At 42.5% G+C, this 21,132-nt stretch overlaps 1 protein-coding gene across 7 annotated transcripts in view; it reads left to right on the forward strand.

The window, feature by feature from the left end:
• The window catches only part of GBF1 (golgi brefeldin A resistant guanine nucleotide exchange factor 1), a 110,358-nt gene that overhangs the window by 81,346 nt on the left and 7,880 nt on the right, over positions 1 to 21,132 (forward strand). For all 7 annotated transcript variants that reach the window (XM_069796464.1, XM_069796458.1, XM_069796459.1 and 4 more), the window contains 21 exons: positions 62 to 291; positions 1,240 to 1,408; positions 1,592 to 1,803; positions 2,440 to 2,538; positions 2,963 to 3,157; positions 3,517 to 3,703; positions 4,185 to 4,325; positions 4,851 to 4,939; positions 8,122 to 8,324; positions 8,785 to 8,908; positions 9,215 to 9,340; positions 9,942 to 10,024; positions 12,209 to 12,445; positions 13,380 to 13,473; positions 16,340 to 16,516; positions 17,016 to 17,080; positions 17,182 to 17,305; positions 17,897 to 17,968; positions 19,356 to 19,450; positions 19,898 to 20,051; positions 20,270 to 20,492. In XM_069796464.1, coding sequence (XP_069652565.1) covers positions 62 to 291; positions 1,240 to 1,408; positions 1,592 to 1,803; positions 2,440 to 2,538; positions 2,963 to 3,157; positions 3,517 to 3,703; positions 4,185 to 4,325; positions 4,851 to 4,939; positions 8,122 to 8,324; positions 8,785 to 8,908; positions 9,215 to 9,340; positions 9,942 to 10,024; positions 12,209 to 12,445; positions 13,380 to 13,473; positions 16,340 to 16,516; positions 17,016 to 17,080; positions 17,182 to 17,305; positions 17,897 to 17,968; positions 19,356 to 19,450; positions 19,898 to 20,051; positions 20,270 to 20,492 — 3,099 coding nt within the window. The remainder of the gene's footprint in view (positions 1 to 61; positions 292 to 1,239; positions 1,409 to 1,591; positions 1,804 to 2,439; positions 2,539 to 2,962; positions 3,158 to 3,516; positions 3,704 to 4,184; positions 4,326 to 4,850; positions 4,940 to 8,121; positions 8,325 to 8,784; positions 8,909 to 9,214; positions 9,341 to 9,941; positions 10,025 to 12,208; positions 12,446 to 13,379; positions 13,474 to 16,339; positions 16,517 to 17,015; positions 17,081 to 17,181; positions 17,306 to 17,896; positions 17,969 to 19,355; positions 19,451 to 19,897; positions 20,052 to 20,269; positions 20,493 to 21,132) is intronic.

The raw sequence follows: 21,132 nt of genomic DNA on the forward strand, positions 1-21,132 counted from the left end.
GAATGGATTTGTGGTTGAGGGACAGAATAGTACTGATCTTTTTGCTTCTGTTTCTCATCAGCAAGCGGAGTTACTTTCATAGATGCTCCTTCTCCCAGCTCCTCTGGGAGCTCAGAGAACGTTTCATCTGCAGTCAGCCCTGCTACAGACAGTGGTTTGGAGTTGTCCTCACAGACTACCTCCAAGGAAGACCTGACAGACTTGGACCAAGTTGCTTCTTTGGGTCTTAATGCAGGAATCCCTTCATGTGAGGCCAAAGTCACTGAAAATCAAAATCAGCCGGAACTCCAGGTATATGGATATAACTTGCAAAGAAAAGTTCCAACTCCCAGCATAATCAGTTGTGGGTTTAGCACACTTACTCTCTTTCTGTCTCTCTTTTTGGTCACAAGGTATATATTATATTTCAAAGCTTAGGGTCAGAATAAAACATTCTTTGCTATAAATGACTTGTAAATTCACAAACATTCATTCTTTGTTTTTGCTTGAGACCTTCCCCATTGGCTCAGAAATGATAACTGCAGCCCAACAATGCACCTACGTAGCTAATTGTACTCCTGCCAGTACCATTTACCTTAATTAAAGGAGAAACTGTTAGAGGGAAACACAGTGGAAATCTGCACAACTCATTTTATTATCTTCAGTGAACTATTTTACTTGAGTTTGTAGAAATTCAGCTGTTGATGTTTGTGCATGTGCATTGCTGTTGCTGTGAAATATAACAAACCCGAACAAAGGCCTTTGTCAGTAAATTTTCCTCAGTGTTGTCTGTGCTTCCCCTGCAACAGTAATACTGTTGAGAGGATGGATTAGAGCTTCAGGGAGCCCTTCAGAGCTGCAGATATTTTGGATGGTAGAAATGCTAGGAAGGCGTAGATAGAAATAGTGTGCTGAAATTATGTAACGTTTAAAACTAAAAAATGAGCCAAATCCTAACCTCAGGGGCAGTAAGAACTGATAGGTTATAGGATTATCTTCAAAGTCTTCAGTCTTGCAACCTAGAGTTATGTAAAATAGATAAGAACTATTTGGAAGTGAAAGGGCAGAGAGCGCCGCAGATTATCTATAGGCGCTCTTTTCTTTTAAACTTTGTTTTCCTGCTCCTCTTCCATTAGTGACCTGTGTAGTTTTAATAGTTCTGAATTAACCCTGAACAAGTAAGCCTTTCTTTTAGCTTGTCTAGTGCTTATTAACTCATGTTTTGCTTCTTTCATTCTCAAATGACTGATACCAATGAAGAATGAAAGTCTGAGGGAGGGGAAGATCCAGTCAGCTTCTGTTGAGTCTATCCCTGAGGTCCTAGAGGAGTGCACATCTGTAGCAGAACATTCTGACTCTGCCTCAGTTCATGACATGGACTATGTAAATCCCCGAGGTGTACGTTTTACTCAGTCTTCCCAAAAAGAAGGTGAGAGGTGGGAAATGTTGCTAAAGTCCTTTCTCCTTTCCACTATTCTGTTTCACTTTCTGCTAAGAGGGTGATAAATCCTGTTCCTCAGTGGGTCTGTAACAATTTCATTTGTAACACTTGTTAGGCACCTGCAAAAAGCAAAAGCAAAGTTAAGAGTGCTAATCTCTCTTTTTCCTTTAGGAGCAGCACTGGTCCCATATGGGCTACCATGTATTAGAGAACTGTTCCGCTTTCTTATCTCACTCACCAACCCTCATGACCGCCACAACTCTGAGGTGATGATCCACATGGGGCTGCAGCTGCTAACTGTTGCCCTGGAGTCAGCACCCATTGCAAACTGCCAGTCCCTCTTGGGACTTGTGAAGGAGGAGTTGTGCCGGCATCTATTTCAAGTGAGTTTGGCTTATGCTAGCATAGTATACGTCACTGGGGAGTCAGATATTAATTTACATCAAAGAGTCTGTTGGAATTTAGTATTCTGAGGTTTGGCAGGTCTCAGTCTTCAAATAAGCTCTCTGCTGCATTGCAATGAGAGCTCTGAATTGCAGCAATGAAACAGCCATGTGCTATTTTCTTCAGACCAGGGCCAAGAAGGTGATTTGAATGAACTATTACTGTGGGATAACAGGGTGTTTCAGTATAATTGGTTTTGAGTTAATTATGGATGCAAGTTATCAGCTTAGTCGTAGGCAGAACCTTTAGAGTACCAAGCTATTAATTGCACAAAGGCCATCTCAGGCAGGTCTTCTCCCAAATTCCTTCTCCCCTACGAGGATATGTGGACTTGGCAAAAGAACAAAGTTGTAGTAGGAAAAGTGTTACAAGCAGAAGGCAATTAAGTATTTTCATCCTCGCTAGCAAAAAGCAAGACCAGGAGGTTGTTTTTTCAAATACCTGTGCTATGGGAGACAATATGTGTATCTCAAGGGTGTTGCAGGTGACGCCTGCAGTGCCACAGTACTGCTACTTACAGGACATAATGACTAGCCTTTGTAATTCTTAGAAGGTTTTTTTTGTCTCTTGTTTAGCTGCTGAGTGTTGAACGGCTCAATCTGTATGCAACCTCCCTCAGGGTGTGCTTTCTTCTCTTTGAGAGCATGAGAGAGCACCTGAAATTCCAGCTGGAGGTGAGTTTTTTTTGAGTATCACTGGGTGCCTAGTAATAGTTTATTGGGCTTCAGTTAAATGCATATAGCTAGGCAGTAAGATATAGTCTAAATATTAATTTACCTTTGTATAAGTGACTCAGTGGGTTATGGGTAGGCTTTGTAGGCCTTTCCTTGTTGGATAATAAAACGTCTTTGAGACTGGTGTACTGCACTGCTTGCCTTCATACTCTTTCTTTAGAATGGTAAGTCCAGGTGCACTGAATGGTAGAAAGAACTATTTGAAACCTTTTTACAACCTCCTTCAGAATGAGCCATCAATTAAGATGGAGTGTCATGTGGGAAGATGAAGCTTTTAAATCTATTTCTGTAGTCCTCGAAGCTATTCACTGTCCTGCTTTTTTTTTTTCTTTCCTTAAACTGAGCTGCCCTGTGTTTCTGCCAGATGTATGTCAAGAAGCTGATGGAAATAATCACTGTGGAAAACCCAAAGATGCCCTATGAAATGAAGGAGATGGCTTTGGAAGCCATTGTTCAGCTGTGGAGGATTCCCAGTTTCGTGACGGAGCTCTACATTAACTATGACTGTGACTACTACTGCGCCAACCTCTTCGAGGAGCTCACCAAGCTGCTCTCCAAGGTGCTGAAACGCGGGCCGGGGACTGCCGGCCTCAGCGGGCTGGAGGGAGGGGTGCCGAAGGGGAAGCCAGTAACTCAGAACAAGGGTTAGTGCAGATGCAGAACTTAATAATGGGAGTGGTCTGTAGAGATGCAGGTGGCCATTTAACATTTGGAAGCAGAAGAAAAAAGAATAGCCATGATGCTTTAATAATGTCAGAGCAGACAAACCATTAAGTATATGCTAGAAGGCTTTGTGTGAAATGTTTAGGGTCTTCTGTTGTATGCTTCAGGCTTCCTCAAGCTGTGGGGGAAACTGCCTTCCCCCATTACAGCGAAAGAGGCATGAAAGTTGACTAATACTTATGTTTTATTTCCCAGAATGCCTTCCCGGTTTCTGGACAGCTGTATACTGTCCATCTGCTGTCTCTGGAAGCGTTGCTGACAGTGATAGATAGCACTGAGGCACATTGCCAGGCCAAAGTGCTGAGTAACATACATCAACAAGAGAGGGAAGTTGTCAAATCCAGCCCAGAAACCGTGAACAGCACCAAAGAAACAAGCAATAGTAAGACCCCTTTCTTTGATTTTTTTGATATTAAGCTTAGTCTTGTGCTAAACTTGCAGATCTTGTTTTGGTAGCTGACATAGTAAGCTCCTTAAATATATGTTTCCAGTCTTGATGTTGCATGTTTTATAACTACACACTTATGTTAATAACCTTGATATTTGTAAAATTTACAGATATTAAAATGTGCCCCTCATGTGAAGCTTTATATAAAGGCCATGTCAAGACTGGCAGTCACAACAGAAGGAGGGTATGCCATGAAATTCATCTAGACAAAATACTGAGGATACTGAGGAATCACAGTTACTGGGGGGAACTCCTTTGAATAAGCACATGTTGAGTTTAGAGTTATCAGTTCATTATTTCTCTGTTGCTAGCTCTTTCCTTGGCTTGTGGGTTTGTTTATGTGTGGGTTGTTTTTTTATATTTTTGTTTTTCTTCTTTTTTTTTTTTCTTTTTTTCTTTTTTTTAACTTATACAGATAATGAGAGGGTACTCGGTGAGGCAAAATCTTCCAGTGCAGTCTCAGAGCCAGCTGGGGCATGTCCTCCCACCAGTGGGTGCCTTATGGCTGACCAGATGAAGGCGGGCTGCATGGAATTGGAAGGAGGAAGTGAGGCAGGTAATGATCGCTGTGGTACCCTGACACTCTGTGTATCTACTGAGAATGGTCCTGACATTTGCTGACTGTAGACCACTGTAGCTATTGTGTGTTCAAAACTAGGAAGAGTACGTGGTGGATATTTGTTTATTATACGTGTGCTATATATGCCTACTAACTGTTGCATTTCTTCTGGGAGGGAGTTAGATCTGGTGGGTCACTTTGGGACAAAAGTGAGTTAAATTCATACCAGTGCTTAGTATTTTTAAGGTAGTCAAGGGCTGTCCAGGGGATCAGTGATTCCAGCCAGAAAATTAAATCTTGTGGATGTGTGAAATTGTCCAGGACAAGAAGCTACTAAGCAATTATGCTGAAGAAAATGTGGGTGGGAGGAATGTAGTAATTGAATAGTAGGAGTGTGACTACCATTTGCAGGGCAGCACATTGGAGCAAAACTCCATGACTGAAAGTTACAATGGGACACTACAGTGGGCTGAGTGCCACTCTGAGGATAAGTTTGACTGTAATGATGCTTTGTCCTTCTAGCTGAGAAGAGTATCCCCAGGAAACCTACTCGATTTTCTTGTATCCTTCCAAGCCCTCAAGAACTTATGCAGATTAAGAAAAAAAAGAAGGTATGATTTGGAATATACTACAAATGGATCTTTGAGTGTTCTCCTTGTTTTCCATCCCATGTGGGCTTTGCATGACTGGTCATATCTCAGAAATTTTGAGTTCTAGTCTCTGCTGATAAGAATTAAATAGTCACTGAAAATCCTGCTACACTGCAGAGACAGCAGTGATTATTATCTGTTCTGGTTTAGTTGTGCTAAAAGTTGCAAGAGGTGTTGGGGAAACTTTGTGGCACAATTTGTAAGCTAGGTCCATCTGATTCTGGGTGGGAAAGTTGCTGGATCTAGTTGCATTATATGGAGATAATAAGGTACTTTGATCAAAAAGGACAAGTTCCCTACTCTTATCAAAGCTGTAAATGGGGAGCATACCGAGAGGCCTGTGGTAGAAATTAACAGTCTAGCCTGCTATTCCAATTTGTTTATTCCCATGTTTGTTTATCATAAGGATGACTGAAAAGATTGTCCTGTGTGGACAAAGCGCCATGGACAATGGACAAAAAGCCATTCTTTGCCTATAGGTCTGTCTCTTTGAACCTCATTAATCCATGTAACACTCTGAACTTTGTACAGCTTTTCCATTCCCTGAGTGGTTCCAGTCTATGTCTAGTGTTGACAAAAGTGCTCCGTGCTGATGGCTTTGTACTTATCTCCTGTCCTGTGTCAAACATCAAGTACTGTTCTGCTTGTTCACCTCCAGAGACAGTGGATGAATATGATATCTAAAGTCCCTATGTGTTACGTGGGACTGGGTTTTTTTGGTTGGGTTGTTGTTGTTTTTTTTCATTCACAGATGTTCTTTGTACAGATTTTGTTCTCTTTGCACAACATATACATGAGGTAGTTAGGTTATTTAGGAAGTGAGAGATTACTAAATTTCAATATGAAAATGGCATGTATTCTGGATGAAACATGAGTGGCCATAGTGGTTGTGGGGTAAGGAGCCAGATGATACATTGGAAAAAGAAATTAATGTCTTTGAACAATTAATTGGTGGTAAAGAGAAAGGGGTTTGATTTCTACCTGACTAAAAGGCTTCTGACCTCTCTCTGCAGCATAGGTGGTTTTATTTTACATTATTATATGAGAGTGGTGGTCATATTTGTTTAAACTTATTTAAACAGAAATACTGAAGAAAGTACAACAGATCTCTTTTTACTGCCATACTAATCTGTGCTTTGTGATCTGTTCTGGCAGTCTCTGGATCTGAATGTAATTTAAAGCATTGGTTTCTCTCTAGGAAGTCTGCTGCAGTACTTAGGAACTTGGTTCTTTACCTACAACACAGTGCTGCAGTGGGATAATGCTAACTGGCTTCCTGAGCCACAAGGACAGTGGGCGGAAGTGATTGTCTGCACAGTCTTCAAAGGAACCACCAAGTTTTGACATTAGCTAATTTCTAAGAAATTAATATTGATTTAGTTAATATTTCATTTGTAACCCTTTGCTTTGCATTAAATCTAGCTTTCATGGCAGCTTTGCTGATGGACTTTGTGTGAAAGTCCTTTGTTGAGAATGGAGCTTGCATAGTGCTTCTACTGTTCTAACAGAAAACCTCTGATAATACTTCAGCTTTACTGTGCTGGAAAACAAGGTTAGAAGAAATGAAGAGCATTGTGAGTGGCTGAGAGTTCCTTAAAGTTCCAGGTAGTCCTAGAAAAAGGGCAGTGCCTTACACTACAGCAGAGGGCAGAAAGGTGTTCATAAATCTGTTAGTTTGCCCAGGGAAAATCCTTTCCTCACCTTAAATCTGCTAATGGTTTCATCCTGAGCATGTAAACAGGGCACACAAAACATTCAGCTTAAGTGGTGTTGATGCTGACATGGCACCAGCACGTTCTGCTTCCTTTAACCTCTGAAGTACTAAACATTACCACAGCTGGAAGGAGGAAAAAAGCTAAATAAAAGCAGAGAACAAATTATGCATCAAATGGAAAGTTTTCTTTGATGTTTCCAAAGGCAATGAACAGAAGCTCAGAAGCATAGGACTGACATGATTATAAATGCAGTGCAAGCTGCCAGTGGTCTGGTCTCCTTTCAGATGGTCTTAAGAAGTATAACTACTCCATAGAATACCCTAGGGCTTGGGTTACAGGATTTACAGCTGAACAGAAATGCTGTTAGTGTCATACAGTCCCTTCAGGCCAGGGCAGCACTTGGTTATTATTTTGTTATGCCCTCACAGGGTCCTTGTGCACTCCATGCTATTTCAGGGTCTGTGTTTCACTGCAATTTGAGGATGTTCACAAAGGCAGGGGAAGCAGAGCAGAGGGCTGGTGGCTTCTGAGGCACTGAGAAACCCAGGGGAGCTAGTAATCATGATGGTCACGAATTTAGTTCACTAGGTCATTGCTAGCAGTTTGATCGTGATAGGAGCTAACAGGGAACTGACATTTATTCTGGTGCCTTAGTAAAGTTCATACAGTTGTTTGTGCTTTTGGTTTTTCTGAACACCACCAAGAACATCCAGTTAACCCTTTCTTAGTCAGGTGTTTTATTACACCGTGACTGTGGTACAGTCTAGTTCCCTAAAATGAGAATCAAGCAGGGCAGAGTAGTTGACTTCCCTTCAAAACCAAAAACGTACCTGCTCTTACCAGCCTACAGATACCCTTGTCATGCTGAAATACCGAATGTTACTGGGACTATGTCTCACTAGCAGAATGTTTTCTGGTTCTTAGTTTAAGCTTTTGCAGCACTTCTTCCTTGCAACTGCTCAGTAAGTGCCAAGGGTTCTTGCTGCATGTCTCCTGGCACTGAGGTAGCATACGAGAGCCTGGAGCCAAAGGGGACAGAAGAGGGCATGGAGCAGTGCTGCTGTTGTAACTGGGTAGAGTTGATCTTGCCACACGTCTGGAGTTCATCAGAGACCTTCCTCTGCTCTGTTTACATACTAGAGCAGGTGAGGCATTTGAGTTAGCAGTGCATTGCTTGGTGAAATGTCAAAGCTTTTCAAAGACAGCAGCTCATGCTTGCTCTATCCAGTATTATTTGATGGTGAATCCTTGTGATGAAATGCAGGTTTTCTGGCCTTGATTAGCCTTCTTGATGGATTACACAGTACAATAAACTTGATCATGCTGAGGTTGATCCATTTTCTACTTTTGCTTTTGGTTCAAATGCCAAGAACAATCTAAAGTAAGAAATGCAATTCAAGCTTGTAATTATCAGAATGTCTCCTTCAGCTCCTGATAACTGGCACAGAGCAGTTCAACCAAAAGCCAAAGAAAGGTATACAGTTTCTGCAGGAGAAGAACCTTCTTGCCACCCCTATCGACAACAATGAGGTGGCCAGGTGGCTACGGGAAAATCCTCGCCTGGACAAAAAGATGATTGGGGAGTTTGTGAGTGACCGAAAGAACATAGACTTGCTGGAAAGCTTTGTTGGGTGAGTATCTTTCTGTATCTCTTAATTCAGAAAGGGGTGAAAGTTAAAAAAGAGTTCAGTGATGAAAAAAGCAGTAGAACAGTAGTTCCTGGAGGCATTGGATTTGTATCGCTTGGTTCTCTGTGTACCACCATGCCTTAATTCTATGCACCTCTTGCATATAGTAACACCTTAGATACCTATAACAGTATGATACTCGAGCCCCTTTCAGTAGGGCCAGTATCTGTGAAGACTGGAGAGATGATTACACACATAATCACCTGTAGGACTGTTGACTCTCTTTTACTGGTTTTTGCATGTTAATGATATATTTCTTCTCTCCTCACCCTCCCCTCTTTACTGTCTGTTCTCTGTGAAATCTAGTATTCTGATGCTGAAACAAACAAGATTGTAGTCAGTAAGTTTATCCTACCTTTCCCATCCTGTTTCATTTCCTCACTGCATTTCATTCTTCTTGCAGAACTTTCAGCTTCCAAGGTTTAAGGCTGGATGAAGCTTTACGGCTTTATCTAGAGGCCTTCAGATTACCAGGAGAGGCACCGGTAATCCAGAGACTGTTGGAAGCCTTCACAGAACATTGGAGGGTGTGTACTTGGTGGGCAGAAAGCTCAAAACTGCATTCTTTCTTGTGCATCTGCTTGCCATGATGGACATGTCAGATCAAATTGCCTATGATAAGCTTACTGTGCCCTGCAGGCAGCAGCTGTTGTTTTGTAGGAGATGGCAGTGGCACATAGATTTCCAGGGTGCTTTTTGGAAGCTGGAGCCAGAGCCTGGGATTTTTGTTTGTCCCAGAGATGATTCGGTACCATGGGTAGGAAAATGGCTGTCTTGGGTTACTGATATCACTGTTCCTGTAGGAGTAATCTGTGCATACATTTGCCTTTCAGAAATCAAATGGATCCCCATTTGCTAATAGTGATGCCTGCTTTGCCCTGGCCTATGCAGTCATTATGCTGAATACTGACCAGCACAACCATAATGTCCGCAAGCAGAATGTCCCAATGACTCTGGAGGTGGGTGTTAACAGTGTAGGCACCTGTCTTCTTTGGTTTTGACAGCAATGTAGTACCTGTTTTTTTCTCAGGGGCATTTTCTTTTTTCCCTGGCATTCATCACTCGTGCACACAATAAGCTTGTGTGCAGCACTAAAGTTGAGTACAGTTGGAGAGAGGAGCTGTGGACAAGGGGCAGTCTGAAGAATTAACGAGCTTCGCAGACAACTTGCCAAGTTTGTCAAGAGGCTTGTGTCTGTGTGAGCAAACTGTATCCTAAGACATAGTAAGAATGAGAAGGTTGTTGAACCACTGTGGGCTTCTAGAGAGTTCAAGTCCTGTGAGTGTCAATGTAGTGGTACAGACCTGTCATTCCATGATATCCAGCCTCAGCTAAGGATGTGTATGTTGTGTCTCTGTTCTTTCCTTGTGAGCAGAGACAGGGATTGCTGCACGGTACTGCCATAAAGAATAGCATTTAGTCTTTGAACTTTGAGGCTGCATGTTGAAGAATACAGGAAAATCTGCTTCTGGTCCCATGAAAAACAAGCCGAGTACTGATCCTAGCCAGGCAGTTAAAGCTGGAGATACTAGGAATTAATGTTGGTGTAACTTTTTTCAGGAGTTTCGGAAGAACCTGAAAGGTGTGAATGGAGGCAAAGACTTTGAACAGGACATATTGGAAGACATGTACCATGCCATCAAGTAAGAATCAACCTGTCAACTGCTCGTATGCAGAGAGCGAACTAAAATTGTTTGGTCTGTGAGACCTCTGGAGAGTACGGAGAGAGACTCACCGATCACGTGTCTGTTTGCCTGTGGGGCTGTGGTAACAAGCCTGTCACAGTGATTGCACTGGTTTTGTATCTTTGGATTCTTGCCATGGTATTTTAATCCACAGAGCTTAAGCTAAAATTAAAAAACACATTACTTCCATCAACATGTAAAAAAAATGGCTGAGCAAGACCAGCACATGTGAAATGCTGCATCTAAGGCAGCTCTGTTCTCCAGACCAGGCCTTTAGACTTCTTCAGAACTTTTTATGTATCGCTAGAGATAGTATCTTGTCCCCAAGACAGCACTGGTGCCCTGACATAACATGTCCAGGTCTCAGTTTCTTATGTTCTCCTTTTGAGCTCTTCATATGAGGTTGCTGTCTGCACCAGTCTCTTCTGCCACCCCTGAAGCTCTTGGCACACTGACTGGTATTTGAGCAGAATTCCTGGTGGCTGAGGCCCTTTGTGCACAGACTAGCTCTGGGCAGGGAGCTTTAATAATAGCTCAGAAGTCTAGCCTATCAGTAAATCCAGGCCCAGCCAATTTGAAGCTGAGAGGATTACATCTCTGAGGAGACAATCTGTGGCAGGCAGTGGCTCAGGCTGGAAGCAGGGCAGTGTGATAAGGCTGACCCTCCCTCCCTTTTGAGCCTTCTCTGGGAAGGTGGGGATGCTGCCTGTACTAAACATCTAGAAATTCTTCAAGAAGTAGGTCTGGCTTTCAAGTAGAGCTCTAGTTTTGATTGGCCTCTCTCCCCTGAGGGTGTTCTTAATGTGTTGAGTAGTACCCTGAGAATATCCTCATATCTCTCAGTTATGCAGTGCCTCTGTCCCAGTCTATTCCCCTTTATTCTCCCTTCATCAGATACTTCAGCTTTTTCAGTATGTTCTATGGCTAAAACAATTGGTATCATTTCAGTATTGCTCCATCTTGGATAGATTGCCCCAGTGTCATAGATGAGATTGAGGAACTGTTTGTTTTATTTGTATTATTAGGGGGAAGAAAAAAATCAGACTGTAATCTGTACAGAGCAGTGCATGATATCTTCAGGATCTCAGCATTTCACTTTTGAGCACAGTTTAATTTCCTGAGGCTTTTCAAGTAAACCCATTCACTTTCTTCTGTCTAATCAAATAATGGGTTCTTAGAAAAAATACGCTATTGAGTGCAAACATATTTTCCTGTATAATCTCAGTAATGACTGCTCTTGTCAAAATATGCAGGCACCTGAAACTGGGAAGAGCTTATTTCTTGTGCATAAATAAAGAGGTTTTTTTTATAGTTGTTTTTAGCACATGAAAATTGCTCGTTTGGCAACTGAAGCATGTTATTTTTTGATTGTTGCAGAAAGACCTCTACTTTTCAGATTGGCTGCAATCTACTATTCTTAGTAGATTTGAGACTCTTGTTCAATTAGTTGGTCATTTGCAGAGGGTTGTGTCTTATGCAATGTTACCCAAGTCTAGGGAGTATGTATTTAGGCTTGATATATTTTAATCTGGGATTGGAAGTACTACTTGGCATTAATCATAATTATTTTATTATTGTATAGCTTTAATCAAGTTAGAGTAAGGAGCTGTGGTGCCCTGGTTATGAATCACCCATCATACATTTGGTTTCTTGATTTATCTTTAATTTTGCACTACTTGGCTTTCTGATATTTGACTTTGGCATAGTACTCATGCCTACTGTTGACTGCAGTGGTACAACAATTTAATTTTTTTTTAATCTGGGAATAATGAGATATGCAGAGCACTCTAACAGGATGAGAGTTGGTATGGGGAAGTGAAGCTATGCCAGTGTGCTGTCCAAAATTTCCCATCATTTAACTGCAGTATGTATTGCATTTTGTACTTGTAGTGTTAGGGAGCTGCTTCTTCAATACTACCCTTACACAGTTGATGCTGGGACACACCAGACGTGATATCCATGATATCAAAGAGGGGCAGCGGAAGCAGGCAGGTCTAGGAAAACAGAATGTTTCTGGAGCTGGCAAAATCACTCCAGAGCAGGTATTGCTTAGCTTTGGGACCATGTAATGAAAGGCACTGTGTAAATGTTAGGTTTGGCTCAGAATGAAAAATTCAACCTTTCTGCCTTCCTCCCTTGTAGAAATGATGAGATAGTGATGCCAGAAGAACAGACGGGCCTGGTGAAGGAAAACTATATCTGGAATGTCCTGCTACATCGTGGTGCCACTGATGAGGGAATATTTCTCCATGTGCCTCCCGGAAGCTATGACCATGATCTGTTCACCATGACATGGGGGCCAACTATTGCAGCACTTTCTTACGTTTTTGACAAGAGCTTAGAAGAAACAATCATCCAGAAGGCTATCTCTGGTTTCAGGTAACTCTTGCATTCATGAAGACCCAGAAGAGTTAAAGTGTGGCCATTGTCTCCTGTTTATCTGCTAGAGACATTACAGTGAATATCAACTGTTACTTTTCCTAGCAGTTGAAGAGCATTTTATTGTGACCTACAGTCCTCTAGTTTTGTTCTGTCATTTGTATTGATTCATCCCATCTTGGCCTCTCTTCCTTGCTGCTCACTGTTTGGCTTGACTGCTGTGTTGTAATAAATCAAAGTGCCTGGGGTATGTATTTTTAAACTTCAGCCTGCTTACATTTAAAAGACCTGCTGACATAATTGTGCTGCTTAGAAGTGAGGGGAAAAAGTCACTCTTAACTTGCACAGTGATGCTGGCAAAATCCATGTATATGAACAAAACCTCTCGTGTATGAGGCCATAGCTGTGGCTGAATGGGATGGGGGGGCTTTTTTTTTTTTCTTTTTTCTTTCCCAGATGAGCAGTATTCAAAAAACTTGCTATCTGTGAGAAAATGTATAGGAACAATCTTTGATCATTCTTAGATCCAGACAAAATGATGCCTTAATCATAGTTTTAAAGCTCTGTTAATATACTGCTGTAGCCGTGATCTCTTGGAAACTAGACCTTCAACACTACCACCAATCTCAGCAGCTCTCTCTCTTATGTCAAGACAGGAGATTAGTTATATTGGCTCAGGTGCAAGTGGTCTGTCTGTTTAGACTCACTTCTTGAAAGTGATCCTTGCATCAGCACAGACAAATATCAGAATCTATGGATGAGGATTGAGATTATTTGAGGGATAATAGTAGAATTCTATACATCAGCACTCTATGAATGGGTGGAGAGGAAGGTCTAAAATGTCAACAGAGAGGCTCTCTGATTTGCTGTCCTGTAGACAGACTTGTCTGTGCTGACTTATTACATTGTTTTCTGTTTTTTTTTCTTTCCCCAGAAAATGTGCAATGATTTCTGCTCACTATGGCCTTAGCGACGTGTTTGACAATCTCATAATTTCTCTCTGCAAGTTTACAGCCCTCAGCAGCGAGGTAAGTTTGCAAGGAGGGGAAAGAAGCATGGCTTTTAGCATATCAGAGCTCTCTTCCTCTGTTAAGCAGTAATACTTGCTTATTTTAGTTATCACAGTAACTGTAGATATCTATCAGCCCCTGCCCAGAGTTTTCTGGAGGAGGCAATGAAAAGTGTGTAGTGAGGTAGGACTTCCACAGGACAAGTTCAAATATGCAAATTTCTTTCTACTCACTCACAAGTGGCAGTTTGTGGAGAGCAGAATGCTATGATGTAGAAGTGTTTATTCCACCTACTTTATCTGAGGAGACTTAGATCCCTCTGTGATCAAGACAGTGATCATCCACGATCCCAAGCAAGTTTATGCATTTCAGCTATTGAATATTTAGTTATGGGGCATATATGGTGCCAAGAGGGACTGTTTTGTGAGCCATTCTTCCAAAGTGTAGGGGCTGTGCATCCACCCAGCATAAAGGGGTTACAAAAACAAATGCTTTGAATTGTTGGTTGGTGTGTGAAGTCTGGTAATAAGATCAGCTGTTAGCCCCACTTTTGGCAAGCCCTAAAGACTGTTTCTATGGATTGTACTGTGAGAATAAATTCAAGGTGCAGTGGTTGGTGTAAGCTTTTTTTGCCCAAATCTGTTTGTGTTACAGCATCAGCCTGTTTTTCCCAAGGTGTTTGATAAGACAGTGTGTGGCAGACCATGCTTTGTGCTAAGGAGAAGATGACAGCAAATCCTTTAAAGGGTCAGAATTTGCAAAGAATCTCACGGCATTACTCTGAGAACCAGTGCAAGACCCACAGTGAGCAGAATAGAATTGCCACATGTACAAGAAAGGGAAAAAAGATGATTCAAGGCTGAATGCATGGGAGTAAAAAGGCCAAGACAGGTGATTTTTTTTAAATCCCTTGAAGGGATAGCAGAAAGGGAATGGTCCTGCAAATTCAGTTAATGGAATGCAGGGAAATGGAATTGGTTGGACTGGGTGTGTTTTATCACTTCCATTCTGGCACTGGTAGCAGCATAAAGGTACCAGGTTGACTATTAAAAGGCAAAGAAATCCTAAGCTTTGGATTCCCTCTTCCTCTACAGCGTACAACAGTAAAGATTAAATACTTGATCCTCTTCAGGCATACCAGACCTTGAGACAACCAATAGATAACACAAGCAGAGGAATGTCTGCCATGAAACAACTATTTGACACAGATTTACATAGTAGAAGCAACTAGAGTAAGCCCTCAGAGGCACAAGCTGTTGCCAGCTGCATCCCATCTAGTTGTGAGACTGGAATCTGGAGCAGTCCAAGGTCTGTGTAAATTAAGCAAGCATGTCTTTTAGTGATGACATAGAATCAGGGACTTCTGGATTTGAAGAAAGCTGTGAGTTCTTGTCTTTGGCCAGATTCCAAGTACACCAATTACTTTCTGCTGTCCTAAATTCCTGTAAGGCTTGGAGACAGTAGTGGAATATGACAACTGAACAAATATTTGAGAGACCGTCTGGTGGAAGGAGAGAAGGAGGGGCTGTCTTCAGGGGCAGAGGAGACAAAAACAAAGAGCAGCTGTTAGAAAGCAAGGGAAGAACATCAAAGTGTCACTTAGCAGCTAGTGAATTCCCAGGTCAGATCATCTTGGTGATCAGGCAGCCTCTTCAAGCACTGCAATTGCTTGGCCACTTTGGTTGAAAGAAGAGGAATGGAAAGGAACGTGGAGGGGGATTAAGTGATTTAAGAAGAGTGAGGGCCAGACTTCTTGATCCACAGTTAAGACACATACTGACTCAGTGTATAAGTAGTAGCAAAACCCCTGTGTGTTTTAATTCAGTGGTTGTGGCTTACTGCCACAGTGCAAAACCGGGCATATTGTTGTTTGCACTCTGAGACTTCAGTGATATATGTATTCATGTGGTTTCCCCCTAGCAACAACAGAAAAAACAAATTGGTTGTTACATCTCTGCCAGACTTCCAGATTGGCACTTCTAATGGAGTTCACCTCTAGATCAAACACCCATTTTGATAGTAGTTTTGCCAGCAGTCTGGCTGAAGCAAAAGCTAGTTTTTCTGAACTTCAGGTCTGAGATTGGAAGAGCCACATTTTCAATCCATCCTATGTCCTGTCTTCTCTGTCCTTTCTTGATGAGGAATAAACATGGCTTTTGTCCACATAAGCAAGAGAACAGCAAAGCCCATCCCTTGTCAAAAGGAACATTGCCGTGAGCTTAAGTAACTGCAGAAACATGGAGGATGTTACAGTATCTGATACTAGCTCACATGGTTGCTAGGTTTTTTCTTGTTTTGGCAGCATATACTTGATTGGTTTAAATGACTTAGCACACTTTCTGTATTTTGAAAAGCTGTGAGTGTGTTGAACAGATTATGAGGAATTGTGATCCAGCAGTTATTGGCAGAGACTGCATGTCAGGGTTTGTCACTCTTACTTTGAATCTTGCTGTTAAGTAGTGGTAGGAGTAGCTTTGCAAGTCAGTAATGCTTTTGGCCATAGTTTCCTTCTCTAACAGTAAAGCAGAGTAATTGCTGCTTCCAGAGGAGATTTACTTTTTGTAGAAGGCTTTCGTCCTGGAATGAGTTCCCATAGCAGAATAAATTAGTATTAGTGAGTTTTCAGCAAGCACTTTCAAAATGTTCTGTATTGTTGTCATTCTTGGAGAGCTTATGTCTAGGTGGTTCAGTGATTCAGCTTGTATCAGGTAAAGCATCTTGTCCTTAGTTTTGTGCAAAGTGAATATGAGCTGAGGAGTTATCCAAGCATCGTACACAGAATTGTTGTCTTTCCCGTAACCAGTTCTGAACAGTCTGCCCTAATTTGTGTTGAAAAGAAAACATCTCTTGCTGACTGATTGCCACCCCTTCTTCTTTCCTGCAGTCTATTGAGAACCTGCCCACTGTTTTTGGAAGTAATCCCAAGGCCCATATTGCAGCAAAGACTGTGTTTCACTTGGCCCATCGCCATGGTGACATTCTGCGGGAGGGCTGGAAAAACATCATGGAGGCCATGCTACAGCTTTTCCGAGCAGAGCTGCTGCCCAAGGCCATGGTGGAGGTAATAATAGCCGGCCCATGGGTAATTGGAGAGTAGGGGAGTGAGAAGCCAGCTTTTCACAGAAACAGTTCAAAGAGGAGAGCTCTCTTGCAAAGGCATGGCTTTGGTAAAGTGTGTACAGAGCTAGAAAGCCTGCAAAGGGTGCAGTGTATGAGTTATGTGCAGGCTCCAGCTTTTTTCTTAGGGTTTCATTTTTTTTCTCATTTTACTTTTTGTTGGATTTGAGAAATTTCAGCATTCGTTTTACTTGAACGGATTTTGAGTATTGTGCAGGAAAGGGACATGCTTACATGTGAAGTATTAGAGCATAGCATTGGTATTGCCAGGTGGGGGTGACACTTTACTGAAGGGGTGAGGGGGTGAAGAGCTGGGGTTGACTGCCTACACATGGGTGCTTGGGTGTAGTGTTTCATCACTAAGTGAAACGTTATGGGGTTGGGGGGGAAGGCTACAAAGAAGTAGACAATTGATCATATACATGTTCTGGTCTCTCTTCCAGGTTGAAGACTTTGTGGATCCTAATGGCAAAATCTATCTGCAACGTGAGGAGACACCATCTAACCGGTGAGTGGTGTAAATGGCCCAGGCAGTCCTTTTTCTACCAAAGCTGGAGAATAATATGATTTCTTGTTTTCTCACTGATGCTGGTGTCTTCTGATTTTCAGTGGTGAATCTACAGTGCTGAGTTTTGTTAGTTGGCTCACCCTCAGTGGGACGGAGCAATCTGGTATGAGAGGGCCATCTACAGAGACACAGGAGGCAAAGCGAATGGCTCTGGAATGCATAAAGGTAAGATACAGGCTGTAAAAGAACCTGCTTTTGTTTGTGGTGACAGTACTATGTGGATAATAGGCAACAGAAGCATAAGTACGCATGCTTCTAGGCAGTATTGCAGGTTCTAGAGGACTTGGGAACTGTAAGAAACTACAGAGGAGCGTGTCTGCGTTGACAGCTAAAGGGTCTTATATGCTTTTATGCACAAATATAGTAACACATGAAAACAGGAATGATTCCCCACAAGAGACAGGGATCTGCCGTTGGCATCCCAGTCCTATAACTGAAGACAAATTAATAAATTCTCAAATGACTAATCTTTTCCAAGGCAGTGTTAAGGCATATGGTGCCAACAAAATCTGAACCTGGGGTTTGAGCAGTGTGTGGACAGAGGATTTATCTGTTAAAATCTGTCTAGCACAGATCAGGTCTGTTAAAGGTAATTGATGTTAAAGGAGTGAACTAGCTGGCAGAAGTTTTCCTCGAGGTAGTTGCCTTAAAGCCACTATCTGTATATTTCCTGGGAACAAGCTGTGTTTCTGGAGGATCTGTTTGTATACCTTCCCCATCCCCCAGATGCACAGTCCTCTTTTCTGTCTTTTGCAGCAATGCGATCCTGAGAAGTTGATCACAGAAAGCAAATTCCTCCAACTTGAATCCCTCCAGGAGCTCATGAAGGTGAGAATGATACTGGGCAAGGGACTGGACTGGTGATGGAACAAGTATGCTATGCATGATCATGGATATGCGCTGTGTACTTGCCTAGCTCCTCTGCCCCCAAAGGAGGTCTTGCACCTATTTGCGGAATGAAAGCAGTCATTAGTTCAGCTGTTACAGGTAACTTCTGTGCTGGCAGCCACAATTGCTTTAGTAGTAGAGGAAGACATTAAATTGTGGAATGCATTCTAAAAGCCTTGAGGAGATCATGGCAAGTGTTTAAAAATATGTGTAGCTCTGTGTAGGAACTTAAGGTTATGCCTTTTCATCTTTTCTGGTGTGCTGTGTGCCTAATGAGAACATTCTAAAAGGCCACATTAGAGGCAAGAGCTGTATAGAAATATTTGACTGTGTGCCACTAGGTAGTGTGGTACCTGGCTGCTGTGGGAGTCATAATAAGGCTGGACTCACTAGCCTTTGGGCTAGAGAAGCTCATCTTCCTGGGGAACAGTAGTTACTTACCTGGTTCTGGTAGTGGCTTCTCAGGCTAGTGTGGAGTTTGAGACCACTCCAGGGTGTGGAACGAATCTGGCTGCTGCTCACCATTTTCAAAAGCAAATAGTGCAGTGCAACCCTTGCAGGGATGCTGTGTGGGCTGGCAGTGTGTGTTGCCTAATTCTATGGCTCCTTAAAGTGCAAGTGCCTTTCCCTTCAGGCTGCTGTAATTGCAATTCACTGGCTTCGTTAATAGGGCACATGACACTATTGAGACTTGTGGTAAAACAAAAGAAAGGTTTATTTATCAAGGCTTGCTGCAGAGGTTCGGAAGAATAGGTATTGTGTTTCAAATAAAGATAAGTGAGTAAATCCCAAAGAACAATATTTAAAACAGCCAAAGCAGAACTTGCTGTTTGGATCACACAAAGACTGCTATGTTGCTGGCCCATGTGGAGAAGTGGTGACTCAGTTTTTGTGTGCCATCTCAGTTCTGGGGGAACATTTTGCACTTACCTCTATTAATGTCAGGAATTCTCCCTTCATATGCAAGCTGATGGCTTGAGTGGAATAGTTCCAGTATTTGTAGTCATTCCTAGGTATGTCTGCCTTTTCTGTCCTTCACTTATTCTTAGCAAGAAGCTGCTGGCTTTCAGAACTCCTCTCCATCTGAGAGACTTTGTCAGAGTTTAACATCTTTTAAGTTCATATTGCTTCTCACATAATAAAAAATTTAGAATTTTCCATATATTTAGCTTGACCACTATCCAACGCATTTTTGATAGGCTATGCATGACCTCACCAGACAGTGGAGTGTAGTTTTTCCCAGATTCAAAGCATTCTGTTGGTCCTCACTTGTTGGTCCCTCAGTTTTGGGGGCTTGTGATTCACAAACAATTCCTGGCTTTTCTAGGCTCTAATCTCTGTGACTCCTGATGAGGAGACATATGATGAAGAGGATGCTGCCTTCTGCTTGGAGATGCTTCTGAGGATTGTGCTAGAGAATAGGTATGACCTTGAAATACATGCAGATTCATTGTAAATGTCCCTGCTTTACTGCAGCTGCTGCCTGGGTCCAGGGAATGAGTTCCTCATGTGCTTGATTTGCCAGCTGAAGCAGCATGTGGCTGTAATTTCAGGGCTTAGCAATTCCACTCTAGCATGTGCAAACAGGGGGGCTATTCGCCCATGAATTACTGCTTGATATCCTGAGATTTGGAGAACATAAACTAAACTCTGGAGGGAGAATTCTCCCACCTGATCGTTTTGCAATGAAGTAAATAAGAAATTTGATGGTTTTGTTGTTTCTGTGTCTCTGTTCTTCTATCTCCCGGCTGGAGTTTTTCATTGAAATGAAAAAATACTGGATTATCTGGAGTTCTGGGAGAGGTAGCTGGATTCCTCTTGCCTCATCTCCTTTCATCCTACCCTTTCCCTCCTCCTTGTTGTGGCTAGGGACCGTGTGACCTGTGTCTGGCAAACTGTCCGAGACCACCTCTATCATCTCTGTGTCCATTCAGTGGAGTTCTGCTTCTTGGTGGAGAGGGCAGTGGTGGGGCTGCTGAGACTGGCAATTCGGCTCCTTCGTCGGGAAGAAATCAGCGCACAGGTAAGGGATTTTTTGAAAGTCAGTTACTGGGATTTTGTGGCTACACCTGGCAACACAGGAAACCCATTGCTGTTGGATGGACCCACATTTAACGTGTCTCTGCTGCAGGTAGCAACAAACAGCAGTTGTAAGTAGCTCTAAATAAGTGAAAGGGGACTTTGCTGGAGAATGGAGTGTAAATAATAGGCTCTGTTATTCTTATCTCCTTCTCTGCCCAGGTTCTCCTCTCATTACGTATCCTGCTCATGATGAAGCCAAATGTGCTGTCCAGAGTTAGCCATGAGGTTGCCTATGGCCTCCATGAACTCTTGAAGACCAATGCTGCTAACATTCACTCTGGAGATGACTGGTACACGCTCTTCACCCTCCTGGAGTGTATTGGGTCTGGGGTGAAGCCGCCTGCAGCCCTGCAGGTTACAGCAAGGGCAGATAATGACACAGGTAAGACAGGCCAGCTTGTGCTAGGAAATCTGATGCCTGCCTGCCAGATAAGCAGCTGCTTCCTCAAGCTTTCCAATTAGCAAAGGGGACTGCAAGAAAACAAAGCTGATATTAAACTACATTAGCAAGATTAAAGACCAGCACCTGCTGTTCACTCCTACCCCATGGTCTGTCCCTGTCTCTACTCTGCCATCTTTTCCTACTCTGTGAGCAGCAGTCCAGGTGCTAGTCCCTGAGGGAGCAGTGGGAGGAAAACTGATATCAGTTGTAGCAGCTGTAGAAGGCCTCTGCTCTACCCAAGGAGCATTTTTTGCTGGTTGTGGTCTGGTGTCTTGAGTAACGTAGCCTTAATCTCTTGTCTAGGTGTGTAATGTAAACCTAGCTGTTGTTCCTGTCATACTTGCTTCTTTTGTGGGACTGACTCCTTTCTGTCCCCATTTTAAGGATCTCGTAAAGGGAGTTGTTCTTTAAAATTCTATTTCCAAATCCATTTGTGTTCAGAGTGCCTGAACCATTCCCACAAGACCAAGCCACTATTTCCCACTTCTCTTGACTGTGTTAGAAAGACAGTCTTTTCAGCAAACTGTTCCTGTTTCATTCTAGCCAGCTGGCAATGTATTTGAGGCTGACAGCTTCAGAC

Source organism: Haliaeetus albicilla, chromosome 11, assembly GCF_947461875.1.
Source record: "Haliaeetus albicilla chromosome 11, bHalAlb1.1, whole genome shotgun sequence".
Taxonomy (NCBI): Eukaryota; Metazoa; Chordata; class Aves; order Accipitriformes; family Accipitridae; genus Haliaeetus; species Haliaeetus albicilla.